Source organism: Bombus vosnesenskii, unplaced genomic scaffold (genome assembly GCF_011952255.1).
Source record: "Bombus vosnesenskii isolate JDL3184/JDL3185 unplaced genomic scaffold, Bvos_JDL3184-5_v1.1 scf7180000013295, whole genome shotgun sequence".
NCBI classification, from domain to species: domain Eukaryota; kingdom Metazoa; phylum Arthropoda; class Insecta; order Hymenoptera; family Apidae; genus Bombus; species Bombus vosnesenskii.
In genome coordinates this window covers 2,930,137-2,948,616 of record NW_022882946.1, presented here as the reverse complement: position 1 = coordinate 2,948,616, position 18,480 = coordinate 2,930,137, and the positions used below count along the sequence as shown (strand labels likewise).

The window sequence follows — 18,480 nt, the reverse complement described above, 5'->3', positions numbered from 1 at the left end:
CGATTTCGTGAATGGATCATAAACGTCGTTCGTGTATTTATTCGAACCTGGTTCAATTAGCATCGGTTTCTAATTGGAGAACATAAAGACAGGTCCATGTTGCAGAAATTAACGGCAGTTCGAAAGAAAGTCAGTTCCGCTCGAAAATACTCTCGGTATCTGCTGAAAAATTTTCATCGACTGTAAGTTGGCTGTCTCTCGCTTTTCCACGGAGTTACTTCGATACGAATGCCCGATACGTTACGGAAGTTTCGTTTGAATTGCTAAACGTTTCAAACGCTTATTACCGCACTGATCGTAACTGGTAATAAAGTCTGATGACTTTAGATTAGATTAGAACTTTAGATTATTTGCGGATAAATGCAATTCGTTATATGCGAATATCGCTCGAGCACTTGCAACGTTCGTGCTAAAATCAGAAACGTATCCTTCGTTTTTTTTGTGTTAAAAATATGTTTAATTTCGTGGTTTCGTAATTTTAATATACCGAGTAAATGCTTGTACAAGGCAATACAAATTTTCGGGGAAAGAATTTAATATTATAATTGATGAAATTCTTATTACAACATGCTGTTATATATGGATTCTTCATAAATCGCGAAATAGTAATCATAAAACTTTTAATGGCTCCTAATGATATTTCAAGTTTATTTCATTTGCTCTAGGTGTGTTAACATTTGTGGACGAGAATTTATGTACAAAGTGTGTGCAGATCTTTATCGTCATACGTAAATTTATAGTACGTAAAGCATTTTGTTTGTCGTGTTCTTCGCAATTTGATAAATGTCCATTGAAGTTCGATTTTTGGATTTACGTGGGAAGAAAAGCCACTCTTTATAGTCGTACAAACTTCGTCTTTCGATGTAGCACTAAACAGGCAGCCAACCGGTACTCCGAACTTCCTGATGTTTAATTTAACAGTCGCCCTACCGAAACTTTCGCCCGAACGAATTTCACGAGCTGCTTTTCATGCCATCGCGTACTCTGTTACAGCAGTGAACAAATCTAAATTTAATACTATAGCGGGCCGCGAAAAGACAAAAGAAATGTGAAACCTACGAAATGAAAATTGAATTTTTATTGCATACCGTATAGAAAAGTGTATAGTATTACCAGGGTAAAATTTTATGTTCTCGCTGAAACATCTATTCGTTTCAGCACGTATAAAAGTAATATTATAATATTATACGCACAATACGAATCGACGATATTGATTGTTAATTTTCTCTGCAAATTACATTCTATACGATTTTATCGAAAAAATATTACAATTTTATTATATTATCGATAATGCTATACCATTGAAAGAACATCATAATTTTAGAAAAATGGAAAACTCGTTTCTCTCCTGGGACTTTTTAAATTTAGGTAATTGGTTCGCGGTGAATATTCAACAAGTAATTCTTTCAAATACGTACGGAGTTTAAGCAATGTTTTAACGTTATTAACTCAACGTAATTTGATTTGCATGTCGTGTACATTTTTTACATTTTTAACAATTAAGAGAGAGAACTACTTTCTTAACAACTAGTATGGACTACTTTTTATAAAGACAGTTACATTTATAATACACTGCTCAGAGCAATTAGAAGATCGTTCTCCGCGTCACTTTGATTGTTATATTCACCTTGAGGACATAAAACGTTTGAAATTACGTATAATTTTATAACACATTATATGACAACACAGAATATGTATAACGTTTTACGAGGGACACGTTCGATTTTTCGAAGAAACTTGAAGATTCATCAGTCAAGAACTCGTTCATTAGAGATCATAACAATTGACGGATAATTAGTTGAAAAAGTACGATGGACCAAGTGGTATGAATGCCGAGTTCGAGCAATCGGTCAGAATAGATTAAAGGGAAATTACCGGCTGGCTGATCTTTCTACGGAAGAAAAGTTTCATTCGATCGACACAATAGTTCCATTATCCGACAGTTCACTAACGCATTTTCGCTGATTTAACCCATTTACATCGGAAAACGCGGTCAGTTGCCCAACACGAAGTGTCCTATGTAGTGGTAAATGTGCATTAGTTTCCATACATTCACGAATCCATCAAAGATTACATTTCCAGCTGTGGATGATAATGGATTTCTTATCAAATTTACATATAGCAATTTGAAGATATTCCGAAATAGTTGTCTCAAATAAGTTTTTATGTCCTTGTGTTAATACTTTTTAATATAATATGGTTAGCTGAGGATTATATCCATGTAATTCTGTTCACTGTTATTCTTCAGAAAATATTATTTAGAGTTTATTATTATAAGACGTTTCAAATTATTATACATAATAAGATTATGACTTAATTCATTATAAAATAAAAGGGGCTTGTAAGAATTTAAATACCTGACTAAATTCAAATTCTTATGATCTTGATTTATACTACTATAATTTTCAGTTCATTATATAAAGGTATATATACATGTTAGTCCTTTTAGTGTTCACTGAAATAAGAAAATGTAATTGAAAAAGACACTAATCGTTTATGATTTGGACTAGGATATGTATGTTTTACGTATAATTTTATTTCTCTTATCACTCTTTCATTAATTCTCTGAACAATATCTTGTTTCTTTTGTTTGGTTCCAATTACATTTGTATTTAATACAACAAATAAATCACTGTTTTTATTTTTTTTGGGCTTTGATGGTGAAATTCCTACGATAAAAATCTTATTAAACATAGATTTTATTCTCTGTGGAATGTTCAATAATTGAGTTATATGTTTTTGTTTGAGATCGAAAACAATATTAGCAGTAATATTGTTGTATATATTGAAAAAGTTAACCAGCGGAATATTTACGATATTGCTGTGAGTTCTTGTCTCTCTGTGGCTCTTCACGTAGTCGAATTATAACGTGAAACATCCTACTGTGCAGTCCAGAAAGAAATAAAAATCTCCGGATTTACACGAATTTTTCATTGTTGTAATTTAATATTTCATTCGGTGACTTTATTGGTATACCAAGTTCTTTTCAATACAATCCAATTCAATCATAAAGCTGCAATAATATTTCTCATATTCTGTCGATGGGAAACGTTGCATAAAAACTGGAAAAATATACTGGAAAATAATCAAGAGTAGTTTATCTTGCAAACTTCTCATGTAATTACTTTCTAGGTTCATTTACATTGCTGTAGCGAACTGAGCAATTTCAACATTCAGTTTTATGCAGAATCAGCAGCTAAAGGATGGTTAAAATGAAAAGGAGCTGCGCTAAAAACCCACATCATCGTGTGTGTGCGCTATTTTTCATTGATAAAGATAAAGTCGGTAAGGGATGTTATATAAATATGCCAATGCGAGACTTTATTTGGAAAATATTCTGAATATTTTGCATCGGTAAAATTAAAAAATCCGGCTCCAGATGGGCTGCGAGACTTTGATAATAACAGAGTCAAAAAATCATAAAGTCCAATGAGATCTTGGGATTTCAGCGATCCCAGGACCGACAGAACTTTGACATTATGCGCAACGTGTATCTTACAACCTTGGCAATTTCAGAATCAAAGAGACTTTCGTGTCATCTGATTTTTAGGGTCTTGGTGATTTGAAGATTTATGCGAGACTCGCTGTTAGGTGAATCTAGTAATAATGGTGAATCTGGCAGTGATAATAATTTCGTTAGTTTTATGGCCAAGACAAGTCCAAATGGAACAAATGACTATCGTCAAATTTTTTGTTAATCGATGTTCTCATAACTGATTGTTCTATCAATCAGCGTTCTGATAATAGTGGTTTTATTGTATTATATTACAAATAAGGTGTATCCTACCATTTTTGATCGTAGTATCTTTTCAAATATTGCTGTAATGCCGGAAAAATGGACTCGACTACCGTTTTCAGTTTTCATTTTATTTACACACGTCATGTTCGGGATTATCAATGAAATTTAATGTAACCGTTACATCGTGTGATAGGGGATATTCGTTTCCTTCACTCGCAATATTTTTGCTACGTACATGAAATGTCGATATCTAATACGATACGTAGATACATAAATATCAGTGAGGAAAATCGAGTCCAGTATTTTATGAAAACATTGCGTTTCGAACGGGTATCGATACTTGCAACTAACAGAATAACGACGCGACCCGACGTCGGGACTCTATTTTCATAAAGTACACTGCGCTCCTATCTCGCTTTGCACCTATCTTTCGTTTCCATTTTTCAAACGCAGCAGCGAATCTCGTAAACAAAGGAAAATCTCCTTTTTCATGTCGCATCGTGTCCTGCGTTTACGATTTTGACATTTTTATAATTATCATCGAATATTTGTATCGCTCACTTTGTCAGAACTGATACATTTAAAACAGTGAAAGTAAATTCCGCACCAACTTTGTTCACGGTTATGAAATTTTATAGATATTCGATGTTTAAAACAAAATTCGAAAAAATTAATATTAATCTCCTGTCAATAAATATATTTTTCCACAGTTTTTAGGCAAATCATGTTCTTTGTGTGCAAGTCTAACTTTTTTTTATCAATCTCATAGTTCGATAGATTCGAAGACAAACATATATATAACATAAACATATATAAACAAACAAATATATCTCTGCTACATTATAAACACATTATAAACAGCTCGTCAAATCAGATATTTCATACCTCTTTCAATAAAAATAAAAATTCTTATCGAAGAAATTCGAGAGTAAAATTTCGTTTGATTAAATAAGATTATTCTCGGTATCTGTAATATAACAACAATAGAAGAAAAATTATCGAAGAAATAGCAAATACTTGCCCATCCAGTGAACATTGCTTTGTCGTCGATAAGGCCACGATTAGCTGCGCTTCTATCACTTGTACACTTCGACAGAGAACTAGTTATACCACCATGACCCAATAATTAATTGTCGCACAGCAATGCACCGAGCTCAATTAGAACTCGTACTAGTTATACAGCAAGTAAATTACAACTTTTGACATGACCACGTAACGTTCGTTGCACGAGTTGATAATTTGTTCGCGGCTAGTTATTATTGTGTAATTTACCGGATTTCCGGCGCGACTACCTTCTATAACAGGTGGCGGGTAATTTTTGAACAGAATAGGAGTCGCGATCAATAACGAAGCAGATTTTAGTAATTCTAATCCTAATTTCGTCTAAGAAAAAAGAAGAATCACAACACAGTTCATTGAAATTTGTCACTTCCTCTTTCGTATGATTTTATCTCTAGATTTTGCAATTAGTTATGACTTATGGACCAATTAACGCCCGCTGTATCGAAAGAAGTACACTCGATACATAGCATCGCAATAATTCCAAAGTTCAAATGAAACTTGGTAATTTAATGACGTAGAATCTTTGTAAGTAAATTCGTGGATTTTAAGATCGATAGTTTTATAAAGAAAGTAACGTTTGATAAAACAGCAATGTTTCCTTTTCAAACATTGGAAGATTGTAAAATATACCGAAAGATATTTTAATTTTCAAGATTCTGAAACTTGAAATTTCTTTTTAATTACCCAATTTATTTATGTCGTAACTATAGTCTCAGAGATTATTATACATCAATATCCTTCGAATTAAAGTAAAAGCTTAAAGAAATATTTCTCTCCCACCATTATCTAAGTAATTCGCCGAACTTTGTAAATATACACTGCAAACTTGGCAACGACATGAACTAATTTCAAGTCGCTCTGAGGCACGCGTTAAACCGGTGGTAAACGTGGGCCGCGAAATCCGGTAGCACGAGTCAGGCGAAAAATCAATTTCGCGGACAACACGAGGCGTCGCCTGGCAAGTGGAAAAGAGAAAAATGACAAAAGTCGATCTGAACCGTTCGGAGATTGATGGATTTCATCCTGGTGGTCGCGAGAGTGGCGGCGGAGAATGCGACAAAAGCTTCTCATTGGATATTTGCATCGGCTGTCAGAGATGTGGCGATGCTTTTCCTGCGCTCCCGTCGAAAACCAAACAAAAAGGAGAGAAAAAAGGATTAACGTAAAAGGGGAAAATGGAAAGGGTGAAGGGGTGAGAGCGTGAGAAAGTTCCGTTGTTCTAGGAAACAAAAGAACTCTCCGCCGTCCTGAAGATTATGATTCATGCGAAATTGATGAACCGCGAACGACTACACGCGCGTGTATATTTAACTCGCGCGCAGGGTGCCAGATATTACGCGAGCGTTAGGGTCGTTCAGGCGAACCTTTGTTTCATTCATGAACTTTCCAATTTTTCGGACGAAAACCGCAGATGGAAAATGTACGGAAAGTTTGTTCGTTTATGGAATTGTTTTACGTTGAATATGGATTTGGCTGCAGGGACTAAAATTGTTTTCCGTATCGTGCTATAGGTTTTCATATAGGTATGTCGGGTCGTTTTGGGAAGGCTGTAGTTCTCCGTTGTTTCTGTAAATGTTTCGTTTTTGTTTGTTTGTATATCTGTGAAAGTAGACATATGAATAGAATAATACGAGGGAATACATTTTCAGCATTTTATTGGCACAAATAAGAACAAAGCTTGAGAGTGAATTTAATAAACAGATAGTTTAGTGAAAATTTATTTACTATAGGAATTTGATGTTGGGTATTTGTCTATATAAGTTAGAGTTGTCCAATGGTAAAAGACAAGAACTCTGATATTAAAAATCATTTGGTATTTAACTACTTGTATATCTCGGTACCTCTAAACAGGATTTACAAACGCGGAAACTAATTCAACTTTATCTTTACTTCTTCTCCATTTGACACTTCTCCATCGTCTTCAAACAAACATTCTTCTCTTTCAAATTCTTACACAAATATAAGCTAATTAACAGTTTTATGCTTTTAATCGTACAGCTCTCGGTCAGGTGATGCTCTATGTGGACGGCATGAATGGAGTGATGGAACACGGTCAGACGGTTCAGTGGTTATACACGTTAATAGCCAGCCGCTTCCGATTAGTGGTGAAGACTGCACTGAAGCTGTTGCTGGTATTCGTCGAATATGTGGAGACGAACAGTCTGCTGCTGGTCAGGGCCGTTAGATCGGTCGATACATCCAGGGGTATGATACCCTGGACGAACGTGATGAAGCTGCTGAAGGATTACGACGCCGCCGACACGGAATTACTGATCTACGCGACGACGTTGGTCAACAAGTGTTTGAACGGTATACCGGACCAGGACACTTATTACGATCAGGTGGACTGTTTGGAGGAGCAGGGGATCGAGGGCATCATCCAGAGGTACATGTCGAAGCAAGGCACCGATCTTGATCTACTCAGACAATTCCAGATCTACGAGGCTGTGCTGCATCACGAGGACGGGAACGATAGGGGCTCGCCTATTCGTCAGCTGGACGATAACATCAGGTATCGATTTGAGGCCTTCGATCGCTTCGTTTGCCCTTCTCCCTTCAGCAACTTTGTTGATTTTGGTATGTAACGTGTTCTGGATAATACAGGTAGAGAAATTTCGTGTGGTCTAAGTTGCAAGTTCCGGAGGATTACGTGCAGATAGAATCTTCGAAAGACCGAGTATGACAGTCTTAAATGATCTTACTCGCTCATGTAATATATAGAACATAGTTTTTGAAGATAAAACGATCATGTTTCCAAAATATAACGGAATATCAATCTGTACGTGTAAAAGCAGTTGAACTCGCAGTATATGTAGTGGTAGAACTCTCGGACTATTCAGACAAAATCGCATTCGCGGGCATGTGTTTGGATTAGTGCCTAATCATCGTTTTACCGCAATAAATTTCAAGTTCCGTTTTATCCGAGCACGCTAACAAGTTGACCTTTATGACTCTCATAATTCTCGCATTAGCTCGCTCTTCTAGTTCTCGTTTATTAATTCAATAACCGTACATCTACCTATTAAAGAAAAGGATAGATTTGAATCATTTATTTTAAAATTGTAATATTCTTAAGTCAATGCGTGTCATCTATCGTTCCTCTTAACGTATGAACGATCACGTTGTTATACCGAAATCCCTTGTTCCTATACGTGATAATAAATGACTCTTCTAAATGATCGATTGGTCATCGCGAGGTGGATGAAGCAAATTGAGAGCAAGGTATCCATCATTGTAGGTCGCGTTCGTGTGAAGAAGTCAGTTGTTCCAAAGTAGCCCCTAAACTAGAATACAATCACTAGATATATCGCATGTCCATAGTTGATTGAATGTTCAAACGCAGATAGGTATATTGCTTTGAATTCTCCAGTGAGTAAAAATTGCTTCATTTTATTCTATAGACTGTGCAGTCTGAATAATATTTTCAATTTTCACTCGTAGTGGAAAACGAGTGGCAAATATATTGTATTTAATGTTTTGTCCATTATCGTATAAATGAAAAATCATGATATGTAAATACAATAAATAAATTATATTTTCAAGAATATCCTTTGTCGATTCTGAATGGTATTTAATATCATTATTTTATACCTGGAAAATGGTATTTCATACACAAAGTATTTTATGTCTCGATTTTAGTGTTTTAAAAAATTTGTTTTTCTATAAAATGGCGTTACCTTAAAGCTTCGAAATCCAAATATATTGTTCTGCTCAAATAACGTCATGACCAAAGAAGCTATTTCGACGACAAAATCACAAAGTTGGAAAAAGATTAACAAATTATGCAGTTTTTCTGGTTAGATTATATCCCAATATATATGCCACTTAAATTCGAAGAGCGACTGGTAAATTTTCATTTTTCGCTTGGCATAACACCATGTAAATTGGCGAGTTACGACGATCAATATATTCCAAGTGGATTACGCAAATATCGCGACTCGTATCGCCAATCAAGTAGTACGAATCAATGACTAGGCAATGTAAACGTCAAAATAGAAATTCGCTCAAGATCCATCGTATAATATTTCAAATTCACGACAGAACATCGAAACATGAAAATCGTGAACATAATAATTCACTCTGAGACACTTTTCTCTCGCAGGAAAACGCTACGAAACCGGAAGTCCCTGGTGGATTCTCACGAACGGCGAAAATCCCGGCGACACTCGACGGGCACGTCTCCATTGTCGATGTCCTTGAACGCGCGCCTAAGTCCGCGGCTCAACCACTCCTTGGGTATAAGCTCACTGAACAACACGCTAAACTCAAGTTTGCCCGACGACGACGACGAGTCGAGCAGTTCTCAGAGTTCGCAGGGTCATCTCGGCGAAGTTCAATTGAATGGCAGCTACAAGGAGAACAAAGGTGAGACACCTTTTTTCGTATTATTTTACGTTGACTTTCCTAGATCGGTGCTGACCATCGATAAGATATCTCACTTCGTCTTTATCTCTGTTTTCATGATAATATTCTATAGCACTGACATTTCACGCGTCCTTTATCTTTACGTATGTCTATCCTGCTATCATATTTTTATCACGTGTATCATATACGCTACATATTTTTTATTTTATATTCCATTCAGTAACATACGTATACTATATTTGAGTACTTAACTGCACTTGCTGTCTGTACGTGCAGTATTTATTCTAGTTAATTCGTCGTATTTTCGTACGTTATTATCGTCTTTTTAAATCTTTCTGTTAAAAAATATTTGAAGAATAGAAAAATTCAGTTGGAGGAAAATGATCCAAAAAACGTAGAATTTGTAAATGTTATCCAATGCGATACAGCGATGTCGATACTTGTACAGGCTTCTGACAGCTGCAGTAACGAGTCGAAGAGATTGCAAGTTTATTTAATTACACGAACTAAAAGCAATCAATTACGTTTTCAAGTCGTACATATTTCAAAACATAGTACAAAATTCGCGCAAAGATCATACAATGCTCTCAGCATTTTCTTTCAATTAAGTGTCAGTAAGATTCACTATACGTGAACAAGATACATTTTTAAAACATTTGTTTTAATCTTGTCGCTTACAGTTTTATTTATCTCTTTAAATCTTTTTTCTAAAATGTCTAAAAACAAATCAACAGCCGCGTTTGTAATTATTTCCAGAAGTCTAGCAACTAAGTTTCACATCATTAAATTGTGCAGTTCTGCACCCTTGCTAAAGATTATTTTTGTAGAACCATTTAATCTTCATTTGGCTATAAGTCACGGCACAGACTATTCTTCATAATACCGACTCTACCATGTTGGGAGTCTCTCTCCTGACAACTGTAACGCATTATTACCTAAAAAATCAAAAAATTTGACAAGGGTCATTTTCGTTACGAGTCTCTCAATTGGTCAGCATCGTTCCAGTATGATTTCTCCTTCTCTCTCTCTCTCTCTCTCTCTCCCCCTTCTCTCTCTCTCTTTCTCTCTCTTTCTCTGTTATCCCGAATGAAACACATTTTCACTTTCGTTTGGCGTGTATACGCATACGGGTAGTCGATGTACGTCGCAAATCCGCTCGTTAACGATTCGACCGCGCGATGAATACGAACTTCGACGCCCACGAGCGGCGATTTCCGCGTTAACGGATCGTCCCTCTCTCGGGAGAGAGACCTTGCGGTTTTCAGTTCCCCCGTGCGTTTCGTTGCGGATGCAGCACGCGGCGAATGCGAACTGCACGCTAGAGACCGAGCGAAAAGCGTAGTTTCGCTCGAAGGGGGCCGTGATTGAGCACGTTTAGATCGTCGCATCGTCGCGGAAAACGACTAGTACGGATCCACGCCGATCGGGTCAAGTACGCCGCGTGAACTCGCTTCACCGGAAACGGAATGTCGATGTCGCGGCCATGAGTAATCGGCTGATTCAAACGGTTATGTTTTCACCGTTTTCATCGTTTTGTGTGCACGTTTATCGCTATTCCGAGGAAGTTGCCTTCTAACGCGTCCTATATCGATACAACGTATTTATTACATTTTTATAATTTTACTTTACCTTATTACGTTTTTATAACGTTTTATCACTTGCATTCGTTACTGTTAGTAGAAGAAGGTTTAGCACTCTCGTTGCTACCGACGCATAAATTAAATTTTGTTAATTGTATTGCATTACAAAATTTCAATTCAATCGATGATCCAACGTTCTTGGGTTTTTCTTGTAAGTGCAAAAACAATTCCGATAAAGAAGATACTTACATTTGTATATAGCTTCTGAGGAAGGAATAAAGAAACGAGGTTAAAGAAGGTATTAGATTGCTGCGTAAGTTGTGTTTGTTAAATTTTTTTATACAGACGTGTTAAAAATTTGTACACATGCTAGAAGATATTTGGTAGAAACATTGTCTTTGTTATTTTTATTATTTTATTACTGAGAAGATATTTGCATAAAAAGACACAAATGATCGAAGCAGGAACTGTAGTAACATTATACGAAGTGAAATCGGTACAGTAAAACATTTTTATTCGGCATTCACGATTGGTGTAGGTGTTACGAGTGTTTGAACCTGATATTATTGATTTGTAAAGTTCTGTAGAGAAGATAGCAATCTTGAAGACGATACTGGAGGAGGACATCGGACAATGATTAATAGCGTTGAAATAATCTGGTGGATCGAAAAAATTCTGCCATTCGCCATTTGTAAGATTGCATCGAAGCTTGGAATTCACAGTTGAAACGTTGTGATTTATCTTCGTAAAGAATGATTTGCATCAAGACTGTCAAGAATGTATATGAGTAGGCAATATTTCCATCCGCGTTTATCTTTATTATGCTTCAACTTCATCCACAATTTTCAAACTAAAAATTGTCACTCGTACCACTTTCTCTCTAAGCCGCTCGTATATCGCCGTTTATATAAACCACTAACGAGGAATGTTCTTCGTTATACAGAACTTACACGGCAATCGAATAAAATTGCACAGAACGGCAAAGTGAAACAGCGTTATACGAACGTTCACAAAATTCTGCGTGAAATTTTCCAACCGATTCGCCGGCAGTAACGTGCATGGAATAATCGAGGATACGGTGTCGAGCGTCGCATCAACTATAGGGTCGACGAAATAATTGATACACCGCGTATTTTTGGCGCGAGCTCGAACCGCGAAGAAATGACACGCGTGACGAGCAGAATTTATCGTGACTGTCGTCGAGGGACGTTTCGATTCGTATCGCGACCGATAAATCAAAATGAAAGTTCGGCGGTAGTGTGATTCGACGCGAACGAAAACGATCGCGCGATAAGCGGTTCGGTGTCGCGTAACCACGCGCCTGGTAAATAGTAAATTATAGTTCGACGCGGAAAATGATCGGCCGCGTGTATGTATTGGCGGCGAACGGGCCAGGAAAGAAGTGATTTATTGCGGCTTTCAGTGGACGTTGGCGTGACACCGGCGTTAAGACGTCGAAGGGAACGAGCTGAGAGGCAGAGGAGCTTTATCAGGGAGCAGCAAGAGGCCACGGCGACTATGCGAGCATCCGTGGTACCCTCGGACGATCAGGAAAGTCAGTAATAGATTATTATCGTTTCACTATTACCATTAATGGGGAAGTAATGAGAATTTCGTTTAACGTGTTCGCTTTATCGGATTTTCACGGTATACGAATTTCTTGTATGATAAAACGAATAATATTCGTACAAAGTTTACGTCTCTATACTTTTATTGAAGTTTACGGGAGAATTTTTGCTTCTCGGAGGAAATTGATTTAAATGAATGATTCGATGATTATATAACAACTAGGTAGATACAGAATTTAGCAAAAACATATGGAAGAGAAAATAATCTGATTGAGATTTTATGTGAATAGATATCGTAGATTTTATATCTTAGATCATCGAACTTTTACATAAACATTTAACAAACTGAAACACAATTTGGTAATTTTTACGAGAGTCTGAAATAGATTTTTAAGCTAACAGATTTTATTGGAAACTTATTATAATCGTAGGTTTTATAATGGAAGATAGGTTCCCTGTCTTTCATCGTAAAAGATTAGGGAATGTTAGAAAAGCGCGAATTTGGGAGATTTCTGAACAGATGCGAGAAAGTTAAGAAAGATGTTATGAGGATAGGTCAAGGTTATAAAGCGCAGTGTATCGGCAGGAAGTAATCGATACACGCAATTTATGAGATACGCTGCTGTAATTCTGTTTTAAACGCTATATATTGCCCAGTGTTATAACGATCAATTCTACACACTTATAAAACAATAAAAATATCTAGACTCAATTTTGTTGCTAATTTTATTTCTATCCAAAATTTTATTTCAATTAAAATTTCATTAAATACATATTATAATTGGGATTTTGTATCAATGATTATATTTGAAGAAATGAAAGATATATTTTGATCGATTATTAATTTATTTATCTAGTTATTAATTTTATTTCAATTACAATTTTATTACATACTATGATCGAGATTCTTTATCGAGAACCTAATCTGAAGAAATAAATCACGTAGAATTTACCCGATAGTTTGAGAAATTGTTCATTTTCCGTTCAACAGAAAATGGTAGCAAGCGTTAACGAGTTATAAACGAGTCTTGGTATCGTTTTAACTCGTGAGAAACCCATGTTTTCAGTTGTGTAACTTTACCAGGCTTTTAAAGATGTTTGTGTATAGTTCTCATGGGCTGTTTGAAGTTTCTCTCGACTAGTTTCTCGGGTGGTAGTTGGAGGATCAGTTTCTGTTTGCATTTTTAAGCGATCCTCGTCAAACCTAAGCTTTCGATTCTCTCCGCGTAACTCGGTGAACATCGATTCTACAATTTTTCGAAGATTCGACTGTAGAAGCTTTCGAAACTTATGATCTCTGACTTCAAAACAAAACAACGAAGTTAGAACACTTTAGAATTGCAAAGAAATATACCTGTAAACAAGTTAATATAGTACGCGTATAGTCAAACTATTGTCTGCAATTCCAAACAAATTATCTACTAAAATGGTAATAAGCAACGTAGAGAGTAATAAATTAATTAATTGGAAATAATTGAACGCCTTTTCGGTTGCTGAAGGTCCCTATGCGACGAACGGCCTGCGTTACACTAACGGCACGTCGTACGAAAGAAATGCGGACTCGCCGTCGAATAAGTTATCCAGGACAAACAGCAGGAAAGACTTGACGCCTCTGATGAATGCTGCGAACAAGCTTGACTCCGAGGAGAAGAAACCATGGTACGGCAAGAGCCCGGACGAGGGTGTCGAGTGCGACGAGGGTAATCACACCGACGAGGATGAGGATCGTCGAGTGGTTCTACAACTGAAGAGGGAAGGAACCGTCAAGGATCTCACACAAAAGCTGGCCGCTCAAAATCTTATACCGAGCAGCCCGGTCGAGGAGAAGGTTTCCAGGTAATTTCACTGTACGATACGTAGAAAAGATTAAGACTCGTTAAGGAAACACTGTTCGTACGTTTCGCTTTAAGATGGATCAGAATCCGTGATTTCTTCTTTCTCCTATCAGGAAGATAAATATCGTTTTGTTAACATTTTCCTGAATACTACAGACCCATATCGAAATTAGGTCTATATACATAAATTAGAATTAAAACTTTTCAAAAAGGATCTTAAATCAAAATTTCGAAGCTGATTAAAAATTAATATACGAACAGAAGGATGAAGTATTTAATAAATTAATCCTTGCGAGTCTAGTGGAACAATACACCCAAAGATAACTTTTAGAAAGATTGCTAGATTGTTATAATCTTTCTGGTATTAACGAAATCTCTTGGTATATACGATAATAAATGGGATTATATATTCTGTTTTAAAGATTATGCTTAACCCATCTTTTCTTTCAAACTTCAGTGAACTACCATTGACGTTATTCTATTACCGTGGTCTCTTCTAAAAGAAAAACATATCTTTAAATAGCGAAACCTACAGACGTCTTAAAACATAACGTCCGCGTTCGATAAAAAAAGAGAACGAGTGGAACTCGATCTTCTCGACGTTTCAAGCCTCACCACCTAACGTATCCCCAGAATTCAAACCCTTCGTCATCGCAATGTTCTTCTTCTTCACCCTCAGGATAGGGGACATGAGCGGTCTGATCTCGAAGGCGAAGGAGGGTCTGGCGAAGTCCAAGTCAAAAGCGGACGTGCTGAAGTCTCCTACCGGCGACAGCCTGCCGAAACTGCAAGAAGCGAAGAAATCCGAGAACGAGCTGCATTGGGAGGAGTTGGTTAAGAAACTGAAGCGGCCACTCGAACTCTGCGACCTCGACTTCACCGATCTGAATTCCGACGACGAAGTTGACGTTCTTGGACCTGTGAACGTGACCAACGGCGTACCACCGCCACCACCGCCCATGGTTCCGACTCCTGGTGGCGCACGGGCACCACCGCCACCGCCTCTAGGGGCGAGGCTACCGCCACCCGTACCGCAAGCGCCTCCACCGTTGTTCGGCGTGAATCTCAAGTCGCCGAGGTCACCGACCGCGGTCGACTCCAGCAACGCTCCAAAGAGTCCACTGCCGACCTTCACTAAGAAGAGTAAGAAGACGGTGAAGCTGTTCTGGAAGGAGGTTAGGGATGACCCCATCATACTGTCGAGGCTCGACAAAAACAAAATGATATGGGACGAGCTGTCGCCAGTACCTGTTGACACGCAGAAGCTCGAACACCTGTTCGAGAGCCGCGCTAAGGATCTCATCACGAAGGTGAGCAGCTCTCGTTCTTTGAGCTTCGTCGTTGCTCTTTTCTGAGAGAGCTTGTTTCCTGCGGGTACGGCTATCTATACGGGATTTTCCCTCTGGGGAGATCTTATATTTCTTCCTCGCGTCGGTGTTTCATATATATGTAGGGCGATTCACGACAGTATTTGGACACTTGTCATAAAGAACTTTTAGGGATATAATGCGTGGTTTATACAAAACTTCTTGGAACCTTAGTAGCTGAACGTGTTTTGTATAACTCGCGTAACATGTTCATGAAAAGTTTCCAGAAGTGTTCAAATACTTTCAATACTGTGCTTCGAATATTAGAACGGCATGCGGACGTCTCGTGGGCTCTGCAGTTCTAGAAGTACGTATATGAAGATGCTACTTTCGAAATAAAAGAGGAAGATAAATATCGAAGTGTAAGTAAGGGCACGACCGAACTGTCAGGAATTAGAAAATAAATTTAGAATAGAAAATAAATTTAGCGCTAGATGTAAGATCTTTTCGTGGCAACAATTTGTCTATGATTTAACATGGAAATGGTCAGTGTATCTTACCTGTGTATATTCTTGTTTGTTGTATGTATAGAACAATTTTGTTGGTGAATACTAAACAAAACAAAGGATTAACACAGTGTAACTATAATAACATTAGAAGGATTTTATCGAAACACGCGTTACTCTTAAATCAATTGAGCCTCTCGTTCGCTTTGAAATCTGTCAGGCCAAACATACTATATGCAAAAAAAAAGACAATACTAGTTCACAGCAAGCGGTTTCCACCAATACAAAGTGACTGGGAAAAAAGAGAGCCTTTTCAACCTTTCAACTGAGCACTATCGAAACTGATGTGCCGAATCCCCCTTCTGCCAACAAAAAGTAATTGAATTTCCATCGAGCTTCATAACTTCGCCATTTTCAACAATACCTTCTATACGGTTTATTTTCGTTATTTCTGTCGACGAAAAGCTGCGGCATCGTCCTTCTAGTTCGCGGTTCCACAAAATTTCACCGCGCCACGCCATCAGACAGGAAATTTAATTACCGCGCGGGTATTCGATGGAAAAAGCGACACCTTTCCGACGTCCCATGAATCTTCTTGCTTTTTCGTTTCGTTCCCGCCGTTGTCCCGACGAGAGGAAGCGAACGTTGCCCGACGTCGACGATGTTAATCATTCCCCGACGCCTGATTCTTGAGGCACACGTGGTGAACGGTGAACGTTCAGCATCCGGTTCGCTTGTCTCTACCGCGAGAAGCTTTTCATCGCGCAGAAATTCCACAGGCAGCCTATGCACAATCCAAAATACACAAAGCTACGTGGTTGGTTAACCGGCTGCTTCTGCCACCGTTAAAGGGGATGAATCCTTTGAAGTAGCGAAGTCAGGGAGTTTTTGGGCTACTCGATCCTTGATTTTGATGATTTTCTCTTGGAGATTCGTTGATTTTAGGGCTCGACGAAGATATTGCGTGTATCTGTGCGTGGTTTTCCAAAATATCTTTAACGCGTGTAAAATTGAAACAATTATTTCTGTCAATTGAAGCTGTTTCTCTTATTTTTTACATCATTTTTTTCCAACGAAATCGGCTTGTTTCTCTTATCTTAGTAATTTTTTAGTATTTACCAATTTTGATAGCTATTCACTGTTACGATATTATATCCGATCGATATCAATACAAAATATTGGAACATTACACCTAACTTGCATTTTACAGATTTGTATTTTGAAAAATTAAAGTCAGAATCACGGTTGAAACTAAATTTTGTCGAATCATGACCATAAGTTTAAGCTACGACCAGACACGATGTTATAAAATGATGTATTAAAAAACAACTAACTCGAGAACTATCTTTCGCAACTAAATTCTCTGCCACTCGTTTACAAGACTTTCAGCTGCACTTGCTTAAAATAGAATCTTTTATTCTCACACGGGAATTCATTTAATTCGTGACCGTTGCTTTAATTAGCAAACATTTGCCGAAATTTTCATCCAGCCATTATCCAATCCCAAGAAACTTTCTCTCCGTTCCCCATACGCCAGTAATTATTGTCTCGTTAACCTCTAGTCGAGAATTCTTCTTTTATTTTCTTCCTTTTTTTCAAACAGTTTCTTTCGAGATATTTTTGAATAAAGAGCACCTACTAACCACGGAGCCAACCGTTAAATACAGTGGAGGAACGTTTCGGTCGGAATAGAGCGCTGCGAATTGCATTAAATACACAGTTCTTCTTCGTTTTTTCTCGACCTCTTTCGTACGTGTCTCGGCGATAACGGAAGGAATTAAAGGCTTGGTGAACTTCGTTCGGCTTCTCTTTTTTCGTCTTCCTTTAGGCGTTAAAATCACAGGGCGCCGTTCAAACCGTGGCGTTTAGACGTTTGAACGCGTTCACGGACCACGTGCTTTAAAGAGAATTTTAAAGGATCAAGAATAGTTAGTTATTGCGTGGAGAAACGTACGATGTATTTGATTCAACTGTGCTACTTAAATGTAATTAGAAAATCTCGTCGTTTGTGGATGAATCGAGTATCTTTATAGTATTCAATTTATACAACACATACAATTAACATGTTTAACTATTTCAACTATCTTTCGTTGTTACTTCAGTAAAAGAGATGTGTGATCGAGGAAAATCATCTTCTTATTATGCTTTAAACCCGTTGTTTGTTATAATATGCTTGTATGTTCTAAGATAGAGATTTTAAATACTCGGATACACGTGTCATTTTTAAAAGAAGATAAACAAAAATTTCATTTATGAAAATGAAGCACATTTCTACAGTAGCATTTAATAACGCCAGTTATTTGAAGTTTCTCTCTTTATTCGTTGACAATAAACTCATAAATTTTGCTATAAGAAGAAAGCACTTGTTAAACGTTACAATTTAGCACAAACGAAACTGCTGCAACAGAATATAACAATCTGCCTTTTGCACAAAGATATTTACGCGTGTCTCCAGGTTCCATTCATTAGAAGTGTATCATTTAGCTTTTTTCTTCATATATTTTGTATATCCATATGT

At 37.3% G+C, this 18,480-nt stretch overlaps 1 protein-coding gene across 4 annotated transcripts in view; it reads left to right on the top strand.

The window, feature by feature from the left end:
• LOC117233347 (FH1/FH2 domain-containing protein 3) overlaps positions 1 to 18,480 on the top strand; it is a 242,306-nt gene that overhangs the window by 185,379 nt on the left and 38,447 nt on the right. For 2 of the 4 annotated variants that reach the window (XM_033493550.1, XM_033493551.1), the window contains 5 exons: positions 6,800 to 7,313; positions 8,904 to 9,166; positions 12,170 to 12,301; positions 13,814 to 14,150; positions 14,829 to 15,460. In XM_033493550.1, coding sequence (XP_033349441.1) covers positions 6,800 to 7,313; positions 8,904 to 9,166; positions 12,170 to 12,301; positions 13,814 to 14,150; positions 14,829 to 15,460 — 1,878 coding nt within the window. The remainder of the gene's footprint in view (positions 1 to 6,799; positions 7,314 to 8,903; positions 9,167 to 12,169; positions 12,302 to 13,813; positions 14,151 to 14,828; positions 15,461 to 18,480) is intronic. The other 2 variants (XM_033493552.1, XM_033493553.1) reach the window with 1 other exon arrangement.